This window comes from Micropterus dolomieu, linkage group LG03 (genome assembly GCF_021292245.1).
Source record: "Micropterus dolomieu isolate WLL.071019.BEF.003 ecotype Adirondacks linkage group LG03, ASM2129224v1, whole genome shotgun sequence".
NCBI classification, from domain to species: domain Eukaryota; kingdom Metazoa; phylum Chordata; class Actinopteri; order Centrarchiformes; family Centrarchidae; genus Micropterus; species Micropterus dolomieu.
The window spans coordinates 28794848-28810121 of NC_060152.1; the positions used below are offsets into that span (position 1 = coordinate 28794848).

Consider the following 15274-nt stretch of genomic DNA (forward strand, 5'->3'; position numbering starts at 1 on the left):
AAAATGTAAAATGTTCATACACATTGTTTGGTGGCTTTACGGGAAACATTGATGAGGCAAGTGGAGAAGTGGGAATGCCATAACCCTCACATGACACCCAACAAATCATCAGTAGTGGAAGAGTGGGGGATGGCCGATGTGTTCATTTCTGCAAAGGATAAAAGAATGGGTGATTACTCAACTGATAATGGCAATCACAAATTACATAAAATCCACAGAGATTAGTTATTTTAAAGGGGGCTGGACTAGACTAGGGCTGGAAGATTTGACCTAAAATCAAAATCCAGATTAAGTGAACATTTTACCGCGATTACAACTAATGAATGATTATTTAGATTTTTTTGCCCTCCTAGTTCATCTACTAGTTACCTCCACATATAAAACGTATACAAAAATACTTACTTATCAACAGAGTTCTTGTCAGCATTTCTTTAAAATATTTCTTTTCCCTTTACTCCTTTCCAATTAATCTGTTTGGCCACTGTGTTTGAGAAAACCATTGAAAGTATATTCCAAGATTGAACAGTAAATACTATTAACAGAATGTTATCTGTGAAAGTTGCTAAAATAAGGATGAAAGACCCAGTGGGTAACGTTACCCTGCATGACAAATGACCCCAGGAGCTCAGCTCTGCTAATGTTACAGGTTTGCACTGCATTGTGATTTTGGAACAAACCCCAGTGGTAGTAACGTTATGTACAAAACATGCAACAAAAAAATGTGAGGCAAATTAAAAAGAATGAGTAATGCTGATTGTACCACTGCCAGCCATCTCAGTGTACTGATATCATGAACCTCATTGTAATTTTTAACTGTAAAATTTGATGAATTACTGGGAACAATCAGCCTCTAGACAAAACAAATAACATTTCTTACAGCTCCTGACAGAAATCTGAGGGTAAACACTTGGTAAGCTTAACATAGCACACTATATCCCTCGGAAAACGCCCCAAATAAATATCCAGAATGAATCAGGAACTGCTCCTCAACCATAATACCGCAGTGTGATTTCATACAAAGTCAATGAAAAGACACGGAGAGAGGAGATTTCCCGCCCATAGACCTTATTTGTCATAATGAATTTACGTTTTGATTAATGTCAGATGAAAATTCCAACTTCTTTAGATGGCTTTGATTTTTTAAACACTTAACTTACCTATCATAACTTTATAAAGTTATGCTAACTATAGCCAAGATCAAATCAAAGCCGGAAAAAAATACTTAAACTTACCCTATTAATCCCGGGCTCTCAGCCAGGGGTGAAGAAAAGATTGAACCTAAAAAGGTGACAGGTGCTGTCAATTGGTGCTGTTGGAAACTAACGTTACAACATCGTTGTTCTCCAGCACTGTGCTTTGGCTTGTGGTGTAAACTTATGTAGTTTCTCTCAGCACTCTGTTTTGGTTTTGTCGGTTACATTTGTGAAACAATAAGCTGATGAAGCTAAGACTAATTAGCAATAAAATGGCAGCTTCCAGTGATGAATCTCAGATCAGCCAGCTAAACGGATGGTGAATATTATTAGTAATGAAATGGTAACAGCAGGGAAGCTCAGATCAGCAGCTGAACATTTTACTGCCCTGGTGGAAAACATGCATTTCTTTTTACTGCTAATGGTGATATATAGACCATGACCATGTGCCTATCAAGTAACCAATAATGAATACTTTCCGAATTTGCATTAAACAAATATTATAGATATTGCTTCGCCACTGTGCACACAAATTTGTACTTTCACACGCTAAATTCCCATTCAAAACATCGCACCGTTTTGCCACAAGCTGAAATTATGCCCGTCTGTACTACTTTGTGTTTCTACTGTATTTAAAAAAAATTAAAAGGCCTTGATCCTCACCGGACAATGCCTTCATAAACATGTATTGTTTGCGTGACATACTGTGCAAATGCATATATTTCCTGAGCTCTGTGTGAAGCCGCAGCCTGTCGAAGAAGGTGGGCCAGATAATGTTTTTAACACACTAAAATTAGCTTTGTTAAACGTTAGGTCTTTGGCAGGAAAAAAACATTTTTAATCAGTGATTTTATAATCACTCACAATCTTAATTTCATGTTTTTAACTGAAACTTGGTTGAACCAAGATAACAGTGCAGCTGTCCTTATCGAGTCTACCCCTCCCAGCTTCAGTTTGAGTGAAGCTAGAGTGCATAAGAGAGGAGGTGGAGCTGCCATTTTGTTTAATGACTCCCTCCAATGCAAAAAGATGTCTTATGGGAATTTTGCTTCTTTTGAATATGTGGCTCTTCAGCTGAATTCTTCTTCTCGAGCTATTTTTCTAAATATCTACAGGCCCCCTAAATACAGTGCAAACTTTTTTGATAACTTTGGTGAACTGCTGTCTATAATCTGTATTGACTTTGACTGTGTGGTTACTGTTGGTGATTTTAACATCCATGTTGACAACCCCCAGGACAGAGGGACTAAAGAACTGTGTTGTGTTCTTGATAATTATGGACTGACTCAACATGTGACGAGGCCCAAACACAATAAGGGGCACATTTTGGACTCGGTCATCTCCAAGGGTCTGGACATTTCCAAGGTTGTGGTGACTGATGTTGCTCTCTCTGATCATTCCTGTGTTTTCTTTGAGAGTGCTGTCTGCGTGCACTTTCTTGGCACTAAATAACTGTTTAGATGTCTTCCAGTCAGGTTTTCGACCACACCATAGCACTGAGACGGCTCTTGTTAAGGTCTTCAATGACATCCATTTAAACACTGACAGTGGAAGAATTTCATTCCTAGTATTATCTCAGTGCTGCATTCGACACGGTCGACCACAACATATTACTAGACAGACTTGAAAACTGGGTTGGACTTTCTGGCACAGTACTATACTGGTTTGAATCCTACTTAAAGGAAGGGACTACTTTGTGTCTATAGGTAATCACACATCTGAGCTAACAAAAATGACATGTGGAGTTCCCCAAGGCTCCATTCTGGGACCTCTTTTGTTTAACATTTACATGCTTCCACTGGCTCAGATTATGAAAAACAATAAAATATGTTAATGTTAAGAACCACAAATCAAGCCAGAAAGCTAAGGATAAATGCAAATACAGTAAGATTGTTATTCACGTTGGCGGTAATGACTCCCGGTTACGCCAATCGGAGGTCACTAAGATTAATGTTGAGTCGGTGTGTACATATGCAAAAACAATGTCGGACACCGTAGTTTTCTCTGGACCCCTGCCAAATCTGACCAGTGATAACATGTATAGGTGGTGTCCAGAAAACGATGTGGGCTTTGTAGATCATTGGCAAACTTTCTGGGGAAGACCTAGTCTGATCCGGAGAGACGGCATCCATCCCACTTGGGAAGGAGCAGCTCTCATTTCTAGAAATCTGGCCAAGTTTATTAGTGGACCAAATCCATGACAACCCAGAGTTGAGACCAGGAGGCAGAGTCGCAGTCTAACACACTTCTCTGTTCCTCCATTTCAGGAGTTACTTAGTGAAAACCCTACAGTGACGGTGTCTGTCCCCCGACCATTGAAATTATTTAAATCAAAGCTAAACAGAAGAGGAGCTGTGCATAAAAACGTCATAAAAATTAAAAAGTGCAAAAGAATCAGAAAATTAAATGTGGACTCAACCTGTTATGAGGAGCATTAATGCCTCACTGTGGGCATTTTTGTCCGCTAAGGTGCTAGATAAAAATATGAATTAGGCATAAGAAATACATTTTAAAATGTGTCCTTTCCAGATGCCAGTAAGTGGCGCTATCACTATGACTGGATATTGACACATAGGTCTCGAAGAGGTTTACTTGTGAAATTTGGGACAAATCTGACCATGTTTAGTCCATTTACATGCAACTTTTTCATGGCGAGACATCAATTAAATGGCACGCCATGGACACACCGTTGGATCAATCAAACACATCGCAATTTAACATCGCATGGCCCTTAAGATGGCACTACCCACATTTGAGGGTGATCGGGTTAAAGCTCTAGGAGGAGTTTGCTAAAGTATGGAGAGTGTAAACCGGTTGAAATTTTGTAAATAATTCCAAATGGCAGACTTTCTGTTGGGTTTAGGGTATGGCTCCAAGAGGGTTAATTTTAAGTGTAGAGATGTTACATCAGACCCTCACATTTTGTACAGTTAAGTAAAACGTACGGCGGGGGCTGCTTCTTTGAAATTTTGTAGGGGGCGTTGTGGAGCCATTTTACCACAACCACCCTGCACAACCATATTAGACAACAAAGAACGCCGTTTCTGATATGCCTGCCAAGTTTTGTGAGGTTTTTAGCATCCCAAGCCATGTGAAGGCTAAAAGTCTCACAAATGGACAATTTTGTCCCTAAAGCTATGTGTTATAAAAATAAGGGGTAAAGTTTGAAACATGTCCTTTCCTGGTGCCAGAAGGTGTCGCTGTCACTATGACTGGATATTGACATTTAAGACTCTAAAGGGTTGAAATGTGAAATTTGGAACAGAACTGATCATGTCTAGCCCATTTACATGTTGCTTCCTTTTTCATGGCTAAGCATCAAAATTCTACGCCACGCCATGGCCATGCCGTTTGAGCAATCAAAGCTTCGCAATTTGACATCACAAGGTTCGTAAGATGGTGCTACCCACATTTGAAATCGATCGGGTTAAAACTCTAGGAGGAGTTCGTTAAAGTACGGAGCCTGTCAATTCGGTAAATAATTCAAAACGGCCAACTTCCTGTTGGGTTTAGGGCATCGCTCCAAGAGGCTTTTTGGTATGTCTGGATATAAGATGTGCCACAGAAATTTCATACATGTAGGTCAAACGCATTAACGTTCATTAAAGGTCACTTCCTGTTGCCAGCAGGTGGCGCTATGACTGTGGGTGAATGTCGGCATGTACATGTGATCAGGGCGGGACTCTCATCCTACATGTACAGTTTGGTGCAGATGTGAGCATGTACACTGAAGTTATAATAACTTCCTGTTTCATGGCGAATTGACAAACTCAGATAGCACAACTTTTAATCGTCATTTTTCACCACTTCTTACGTCTGTGCGAATTTTGGTTTTTGAGCTTGTTTAGGCCCCTAAAATTGAGCTTAGTTTGCAGGGGGGAAAAAATCCTTGCAGTTTCAATAGGGACCTCGCATGGTTTGTGCTCGGGCCCTAATGAAGCACACGCCTGTTTTCTCCGTTGCTTGCATCAGACAACCAGCTCGCAGCAAAACACAGGCTCCACGTAAGGATCCAAAACAACAACAAAGGTTTACGTGCTGATGCCCATCAGACCAAACAGGTTCAGATGATGTCAAGTAAGAACACAGTGAACGTCAGAAAAGCTGGAGAGAAACGGAGAAAGTCACGTTAGCTCGCCGAGCAGTTGCTAATGTTATCTGGTGCAAAGTTGTATCGCTCTCCATTTAACTTCACCAAAAACGCGATCCATGTTACTTTCCTGCATAACACCGGTATTATGTATAAGTGTTGATTTAGCCTGCAAGAAAGGATGTAACTGAGAAAAGCAAATGTGGAGCGATTTGTTTACTAAGTTGGCCTATAATGATTCTGGCAGGAGCAGCCAGCTAACGCTACAGTAGCTCGGACCTGCCGCTGTTTGCTTCGTAATGTTCAATTTAGATTTATTGCTCATGGACGCAGCAAAACTGCGACAACAACCCAGAGGAAGAACCGTGCACTAACTTACAGTAAAGTTACTTACTGCGGTCTAACTGTTATAAATCTTGTTATAATATTCATTCCAGCTCACTGCCCGTTTCGTTATCATCCAGTACATGTAGCGGTGCTCACATTGCTGTGCCTCCAGCAAAAGATACACTGATAGTAAAGATAGTTAGTGAAAGCAGCAGGCGAGCTAACGATGTAGCACGCCATGCAGTAAATGTACCGTGATCATGTAACGAGCAGCTGATAAAACTATTAATGTAACTTTGCAGTTTCCAGCTCTGTCTGTTCTCCCTGTCTGTCGATATGCGGCTTGCTGCGCATAATGAAAGGTACGGAGCCGGAGTTGATCTGCCTCTGAGACGGGAACGTTGAAGTAACGGAGTCTGAACATGACGGAGTGAAAAGCCACGGCCTGCATGCAGGTCTTTCTATGTTTATTGCAGGATTTCTGTATGAAAAAGGTTGTGTTTTGGATAATGCTCGCTCATGAGTTAAAGCGAGCACGTGTACGAGCACACGCCTGGTTGCAATCTTAGAACCGCCCCGCTAGTGGCTGCTGGAAACTACATAATTACCCTTTTAAGTCATGTAATTAATGTGACAAAAGACCGACTCACCACTAACACAGCCCTCTGCGTGTTTAGTTTCTACATGCTGCAGTAAGCTGCGGGCGGAGCCCTTTGGCTCTGGTAAACTCCAGTTAGCTCATTGTGTTCTTCTGTTTGTTTGTTTTTTATCAGTGGATCTGCACCTGATCGCCCTATGTAACACCCATGACATGAGTTGAGGATGTTTTAGCCAACTATAGACCTATATCTAAAGCAGTTGCCAAACTGTGACTTTCTACAGAGCAATAGTTTATAAAGGCACTGGTGAAAATTACTAATGACCTCCTAATTGCATCAGACAAAGGACTCGTCTCTGTACTGGTTTTATTAGATCTAAAAAAAAAAAAAACACTCTCTCACTCTCTCTCCCTCATGATCACCGCTGCACAAATCTGTCAACACAGCGCAGTCAATGTTGGAGACCAAGCTTAAAAGTTATTAGCAAGCATGTAAGGAGCCTAGCTATTAGGGGTGAAACAACTAATCGACACAGTCAACAAAAATCGTTTCATGACGTCATCGGGCCGTAACGACACAGGCAGCTTAACGGACTAAAGTGATGTGAACAGTAAAGTTACTAAAACAAAATCAGTGCTGCAGTAACTTTACCACCTAAAACCTTCAGTGTGGGAGCACTTCACTATTCACTCAGCCAAAAAGGTTAACTGCAGCATCTGCAAAGCTGAGCTTTCCTGGAAACACCGGAGGATCTGAAGAGGATGCGCCTAACGTTGTTGCTCTGTGGATGATGAAGACTTGTCTCGGTAAGCTACTTTGCAAGCTAGCTTCCCATTAAACTTAACACTATGAGCGTTAACGTCTTCTATACAGTTTGCTTTGGACAATTTCATTTTTAATGGCGCTGTGACTAGCACATTTACGATGCACAACAGCCACGTTCACATTCCAGATGTGCCCTGACTTTACAATCAAACGATGAATCGCTCATGGCGACGTTCCCAGATGGAGAACGTGATGCTGCCGAGTGCGGAAGACAACACCGGACAATTTCATACTTTCTAAAGAAGAGAAAACGGTTCTCATGTCAATGCGTGATGTTACTAGTCCTCTTATTATTATTATTATTATTATGATTATTATCAAACAATGGTATCCTTAACATTACCATAAATATCTGTACCATAATTCATTCAGTCTGTACCAACATTACAGTCTGTACTTCTGTGTGGATATTGTGTGAAGGCTACACCCCCCCACGCCCCCAACCCTCTCTCCCTCTTTTATGGCCATCTCTCTCTCACCCCCAAGCAGTCGAGGCAGATGGCCGCCCACCCTGAGCCATGGTTCTAATCGAGGTTTCTGCCTCTTAAAGGAAGTTTTCCCTTGCCTCTGGTCTAGACCTGCTCTTTTATGAAAAGTGCTTTGAATCGGCGCTAGATAAGTAAACTTGAATTGAATGGTGTTTTGCCAGTTAAAAGCTTTTAAGCTGCAGCAGCAGGAAATAAGTTTGCATCAGCAGTAACTTAATCCAGCATTTTTCACAGCTTACACTTACACCATAACGCTCTTCTCCTGCACTTGAAGTCAAAGTGGTCACAAATTCAGTGGTCAGTCTTTAAATTAGATGACTATGTAATAGACAGTACATACTCATTATGTGGTGATGACATCTCACTTACTGTGTTTCTCTCTGTTGATATAGAGAAAGAGAGGAAGAGATGGACCCAAACATCACCGCTGTCAACACTGTGACAAATCCTTCACAACATCTGGATATTTGAAGAATCATCAGAGAGTTCACACTGGAGAGAAACCGTACAGCTGTGACCAGTGTGGGAAAACTTTCAGTAGATCAGATAAACTAAAAATCCACCAACGTGTTCATCAGATATTTCACACTGGAGTGAAACCTCACAGGTGTGAACAGTGTGGAACAACTTTCAGTAGATCAGATTCCCTAAAATTCCACCAACGTGTTCACACTGGAGAGAAACCGTACAGGTGTGAACAGTGTGGAAAAACCTTTGCTAAATCAGGTAATCTAAAAATTCACCAACGTGTTCACACTGGAGAGAAACCGTACAGGTGTGAACAGTGTGGGAAATCTTTCGCTAAATCGGGTACTCTAGAAATTCACCAACGTGTTCACAGGGGAGATAAACCTTACTGGTGTGAACAGTGTGGAAAAACTTTCACTAAATCAGATTCCCTAAAAATCCACGAACGTGTTCACACTGGAGAGAAACCTCACGGGTGTGAACTGTGTGGGAAAACTTTTGCTAAATCATCTAATCTAAAAATTCACAAACGTGTTCACACTGGGGAAAAACCTCACAGGTGTGAACAGTGTGGGAAATCTTTCGCTAAATCAGATTCCCTAAAAATCCACGAACGTGTTCACAGGGGAGATGAACCTTACTGGTGTGAACAGTGTGGAAAAACTTTCACTAAATCAGATTCCCTAAAAATCCACGAACGTGTTCACACTGGAGAAAAAACTCACGGGTGTGAACTGTGTGGGAAAACTTTTGCTAAATCATGTAATCTAAAAATTCACAAACGTGTTCACACTGGAGAGAAACCGTACTGGTGTGAAGAGTGTGGGAAAACTTTCAGTAGATCAGGTACTCTAAAAATTCACCAACGTGTTCACACTGGAGAGAAACCGTACTGGTGTGAAGAGTGTGGAAAATCTTTCACTACATCAAGTGACCTAAAAATCCACCAACGTGTTCACACTGGAGAGAAACCGTACTGGTGTGAACAGTGTGGAAAAACTTTCACTACATCAGGTGAGCTAAAAATCCACAAACGTGTTCACACTGGAGAGAAACCGTACTGGTGTGAACAGTGTGGGAAATTTTTCACTCGGTCAGGTGACCTAAAAAAACACCAACGTGTTCACACTGGAGAGAAACCATACAGGTGTGAACAGTGTGGAAAAACCTTCACTGCATCAGATTCACTAAAAATCCACCAACGTGTTCACACTGGAGAGAAACCGTACTGGTGTGACCAATGTGGCAAATCGTATGCCGACAGGAGAACCCTTAGACGACACAAATGCCTCAGTATGACGGTTTTCACAGAGCCGAGCGAGCTGTTTCCTTCTGCCCTGAATACAACTACCTGTCATCGTGTGACTGTGCTGGACTAACGTCATGTGATGACAGCTGAGGAAATTTGATTTGGAAACAGCTGGAAAGCATCAGTCCGGACGTTTCTAGCCATTAGCAAAATTAACTGCATTAGTCAGGTTTCACCCAGTAGTGGGCGGTCTCTGCAATTTTTATACCACTATATGTAGAATTCAATTAGTTTGAGACAGTGTCCAGATTTGGACCTGAATCCATCACCAACACTACTTAATACCCATACACATAGGTAATCAGCTGAAACAAGAGGTGTGGGGGTTTAGTGACTCTTTAAGAAGGCCATGGGATGTGGTCAAAAGCTCCCACAAATAAGTGGTGTGTGAGGCTTGAGTTCAGACTCATTGATTACAGATGAGTTCTCCAAGGTCAAGAATGAACCTCCGCACTTGATGAAATATTGTTCCTGTGTGCTTCATACATATATTATTGTTGTTGAGCTGTAGGTTAAACGTGTTTACATTAAATAATCTGTATTCTACATCTATTATTTACTTTTACATCTATATTCATTGATTTATTTTCTATTACTGAATGTGGTTTTGTTCAGACTGAAACCAAATCCAAATCTAGTCGATGTAAAGAGACGCAGATTCACTCAGTTGGTCTTCTTTGAAGAAGACTGAAGCTCTCAACGTTGCTCCTGCACCATCTCCTCTGTGGGATGTTTGTACTGTTTGCAACAGTTAATGTGTCCTTGTAATTAAAACAGATTTGTGAGCAATATTTGAGGGAAATAGGCCTTTTGTGTACAAAGAGAAAGTCTTAGATCTTTGAGTTCAGCTCCTGATGAATGGGGGCAAAAACTAAAGTGTTTGACAAAACAGTTCCACAAAAACAGCTAACGCTAATTTCTTTGTCTGCTAATGATGTGTCTGCTTACACAGTGAGATGAGAGCATTCATTGATGAACTGACAGTTATAAACTTAATGTGACCACGTGACGGCCAAAGGGGAAACTGTAATAGAAACTAATAGATTTTACCTGTATGTACTTTTAATAATCCTCTATATGTCATTACTTTGTTCTTTGCTCATCTTATGTGGTGTTATAATTTCCACTAAGTGTACCAGTGTTTTGATATAATGACCTGTGAGATTGTTTTGTGTCATGCTTTCCTGTGAGAAAGGAGTTTCCACTGTGGCTCAAGGCTGAGAAAGGCTTTTCTGTTGGACTTAACATTAAATGTCTTCTCTGTTTCTCTAATTTTGGTATGTGTATTTGTATACAGTATATTTAGGGAGACCTGAGAACAGCAAAGACAAAGAAACACAAACGCAGGCAGACAGAACAAAAGGACATACAGCATCAGAGTCACTACAGAGATCTAGTATCTTCAACCAAGTGCAGTTGCCCTTGACTTTAACCTTCGTTGGATCTGAAGATGAGTTTCTATTCCATCATCTGGTCTTATAGAGATGGTGGTGCAGAGCTTTGTCTCACATGTTGCTCCAAAATCTTCCACAGGTGTGAACTGGGTCGAGACCTGGGCTGCATCTGAAAAGTCAAAAAGATCTCCTGAAGGAGAATCCATAAGGACTTAGGAAAAGACAACCGTGGGTCTGAGAGAATCCGGCTGCTCTTTTCTAGGCGACGTAACTGTTACTGATGTGGCCCGACGTTATGAAACTACAATGTTCTGAAGATGGACTACAAAAAGCGCATCTGTGACAATGCGCCCTGTGTTTTAATGCAGGCCATCTAAAGGTGGACAATATGATGGAAAACAGGCTATTACTCCATAACTAAGGTAGCAAAAAACCCTAAAGGTTACCAGTCACCAAATAATCAGGGATGGGATTTTCCCGGATTAATCCGGAATTCCGGATTTCCCAACCTGAAAATCTGACCCACGTGAATCATATTGTTGCTTGTTACAGGCTGTGTCTAATGTTTACTTTGACTTTGATGTCGATTGATCACTCATATAGCCTGTATACACTTTACTGTGTGAATGGTTGGTCGCTTTTTAAGGCGTCATTATGTTAAAGGTTTTTGGAACGTTATAAATTAATTTCTTGTAAATAGTTGTGACGTGGTTCATATAAGGCCTTTTCAGATGGCTTGGATCTGCGGGGGCGCTCTGCACTCCTGATCAACAGACAGGCGCTCCGCGAGGTATCCATGGCAATGGCTTCTGTGTAACTGGTCAGTCAGGCCACCAGGTCTTAAACAGGCAACAACCTCAGCTGCTGTCTCTTAGTCATTAAAAGTCATCTCCTCAACCAGTCCTCTGCTTGTTTTTCATGTTATTCCAGCCTGATAGGGACTTGTTGTACCACTTTTCAAGTCATTTGATAGGGTTATCCTCAATTGATGGAATGACTTCCCCTTGCGCAAGTATTGAAGAGAGAAGAAAGGTTCATAAAAGTTCAATAACTTTGATGAACGGAGGACATATGGACAGATAGGGCGCGGTGGACCCCCAGCGTGCAAAGCAAGCCTTCATAATGTTTTGTGGCTTTGGGAAACAATGTCCTGGGACTATTATGCACGGACACGGGTCTGGACGAGCACGGACTTGCTCACTGTAACTTTTCTTTTATGTTCAGAGTGAAACATTGTCCAAACACAATGATGAACTGCACCACGTCTGTACCACCCGTTTGTGGAGCGCGTTCCGTGCAAACTAGAATATATTTTATATATTAATTATAAATTGGCTACTTGTGGTGCTCCAAGAGATGGATTTAGCACTGCTAAAACGCCCATCAAAGTTAAGTCCCTAATATGCTCCAAATGAAAGCATGTTGCTCTGATAAAAAGCTGCTCCATCACGTCCGGGACTGGGCTTTACGCACTGACCCAGGACTCTCACATGAACCGGGATCAGCGTGCACCAGAGTCCGGGGACGCGGGGCCTTTAGCGGGGGTGTCGGTGCTCGCTGTTGCTGTCATAATATAAAGTTTGTCTTATAATAAATGCAGGGCTTTGTGCGCGACATGTCTGTGCCAGCCTCACCTAAAGGGCGTGGGGCTGTGTCCATTTGGGCAGCCAGTCTCAGTGCTTCAAGCCATCCGCTCATGCTCTTCGTTGTTTGTATGCAGTATTTATTTACCTTACAACATTTTTTGCTTATAGCCTTTTCATTTGAAGGTAGACATTTTATTAAAAGCAAACCCAAATAAAAGGCACCTAAAGCTACTTATCCTAGTCCAAATACAAATCAAAGCATGTTTTGACTGCTCAAATATTATGTAGGCTGTATAACGTCTGTGTTGCTCAAATATAAACACCAAAATTAATGTTTCAAATGTATCTTTTAGTTTGTCAGTGCGTTTTGTGGTGTTAGGAATTGTTTTCTTGCGCATTTCCGCACTAACTCAAAACTTGCGTACATGTACACCACCTCCTGAGCTGGCGTAGGATTTGAGCGTGCCATACGCCAACGTCCATATTGATAAATCTCAAAGTCACCGTGGTTTTGGGTGTATGCTGGAAATTTGGTGTACGCACTTTTCATAAATGAGGGCCAATATGTCAGCATTTCATATTTCTGCTAAATAGTGTTAACAGTCTTCTCATCTTGTTCTTATGTCCCCACCACTTTTCAGCACAAAGTGAGGCCCTTGGCTTAGGCCATGGTTTGGTTTCCCAGACTCCCAGCAGCTGCTGGAGCTTCAGTAATTCACAGATTTCAACAGCAGTAACACTGATTTTACATTTCACCTTAATGACTTTGAAGCTGAAGAAACAAACACTCGTCTGACAGCGTCTCATATTTATTGTGTTCAACTTGTTCCAGCTCTTCAGTGAAGTTCGGCTATATGGTGTTGTCACTGAGTGAGATATTTAAACCAGATCCTCCATGTTTTTCTGGCTGCTACGTTCCATCAAATGGAAATATTATTCAGACAAACTTCCCCAGAATAAAGTCTGGAAGCAGCAGATGGTCTGTGGCTGCTATAAGATCAGACTGTCTGTGGCATGAATATGATCACAGACATGTGACTGTCAGCTCAAATTAAACCAACATGATGGCTGACTCTTTTTTCTAGATGAGGGGAAAACATGTCAACATTTATAGGCCTATCAGGTTTGTGTTGCTCTGTTTGTGTGTTTGTCCTCTGTGCTTTTAATACTTGCCGCTGCCACAGAGAAGACATCCTCCTCAAATATTAACAAATGAGGGGTGTAGGAGCGACTTTGAATGGCATGGCCACTTTTTAATAAAGCTCATTTAGTTATCCTAATGTTAGACTTGTGAGCTGTCTGTGATGTTTGCTGTGTCTCACTTGGCCCTGACTCTCCCTGCAGCACCTGTTTGTGAACACAGAACTGTCTTCGCTGCAAACTCTGATGACATGCTGTTGGTCTAACAAAGTCTTTTACTATGTGAGTTTTAGAATTTACTACGTCTACTAGCTATCCATACAACTTACAAGCTCGTCCTCCTCACTTTGTTCTACTCCTGCTCCTGCGACATCCGTCCTCTTCCTCTTAAAATACTGCAGGATGCTCGTCTCTCTGTGTGAACATTGACTACTGCTAGCAGAGGCACATGCACACCTCAGGACACAAGTTTCTTAAAAAGTGGCCCAGGAGTTTGTCCCTGGTCAGCCCACTCTCCGGACAAAGCATTTGTTGGCTCTGGGTCTTTAGAGACCTTTATTCCTGCATTCTTGAGAATTTTATGCAAGTTGAGTACATCAATAAATGAGCCATTAAAATACTAAAACCAGAAACATCCCTCTAAATCTCCTAAAGTAAAGAAATCACTTCAGCTGAGCCCTTGACTAGATAACTAAATAAGCCATGTCATCATCAATCTTACCATAAACTGCTGCTTTGACTCTGTTCTGCTCGCCCTCGTCTCTGCTGTCTGTCTCATGTTCACCATGTAGCGCTAGTACTGGTGCTGCTGGTCAGTGGCGGGTAGAGAACTCAAAATCTTTACTCAAGAAAAAGTACAATTAGTCTTCTCTATCTACTATATATTTAAATATGTATTTCATCTGCTGTGCATCAGGTTATTTCTAGGGCATGGTATTTGCTTTGCTGGTTGATTATCTTTACCTATTTCTGTTTAATAAAATTATTTTCCTTTTTAAATCTCCATGAAGGTTTTGATAAGATCACTTTAAAATATCAGCTTGCTGCCTAGACACTATTGTTGCCGGTCTCTTTTATTATGGACATATAGCCAACCAAACCACTTCCTTTGCAGTTGCAGAGGCAGCCAGTACAATCTGATTATTACTAAAGCATCTAAATAATCTCTACAGTGCAAAGGATTATTGTGGCAGTAATACGGAGCAGCTCGTTCTTGAAGCAGGTAAACCTACATACTGAGGAAGCTATCATTGGACATCGCTATAAACAAATAGTAACCGATGTGAAAGAACAAAAGAAAGTAATGCTCTTTTCAACAACATGTAATTTCTTCTGTATTAACGGAGACTAAAGAGGTTTGCAGGCTACATTCACAACACACAGTTTTCCTTCAGTGGCTTTGTGTTTGCATCTGTTTGGGCTGCTCATTAATGCAGCTGAATAGCCAGCTGATGTCCACATGTTCAGCTCTCTGCCTCCTATTCAAGCTGATCACCTGAAGAGAGGTGAAAATGCGCATCAGTCGCCTTTTCAAGCAGCTGATCCCCATTTGAATAGAGAGCCGACCTGGACAAACACACGATGGCCCGTTAAGTGAACAAACAGCTTCACTGTGATGTTAATGATGTGTTTGGACTCTCTTAGCTGCCGAGAGAAGCAGCAGATGTTTCATCTGATTTCAAATTCTTAATGATTCTGCCTTCCTGTAAATTCAACATTAAATGTAACACATGAAGTTATTTCTGTCTTTGTTGTACAAAAAGCTTCAGCAGGATATTTTCATGAGCCTCTGATGTGATAATAACAAGCGCTTCATTAAAACTCTGCTCTGTGTGAAGCACACTCCCTCATACAC

The 15274-nt window shown here is 41.4% G+C and overlaps 2 protein-coding genes across 2 annotated transcripts in view; both read left to right on the top strand.

The window, feature by feature from the left end:
• LOC123968146 (dendritic cell-specific transmembrane protein) overlaps positions 1-15274 on the top strand; it is a 27653-nt gene that overhangs the window by 2795 nt on the left and 9584 nt on the right. The gene's annotated exons all lie outside the window — the stretch shown is intronic.
• Positions 7188-11594, top strand: LOC123968619 (zinc finger protein 226-like). The gene is made up of 2 exons (XM_046045487.1): positions 7188-7223; positions 7915-11594. Exons 1-2 carry the CDS (start codon positions 7188-7190, stop codon positions 9367-9369), a joined length of 1491 nt encoding a protein of 496 aa, XP_045901443.1. The 3' UTR covers positions 9370-11594.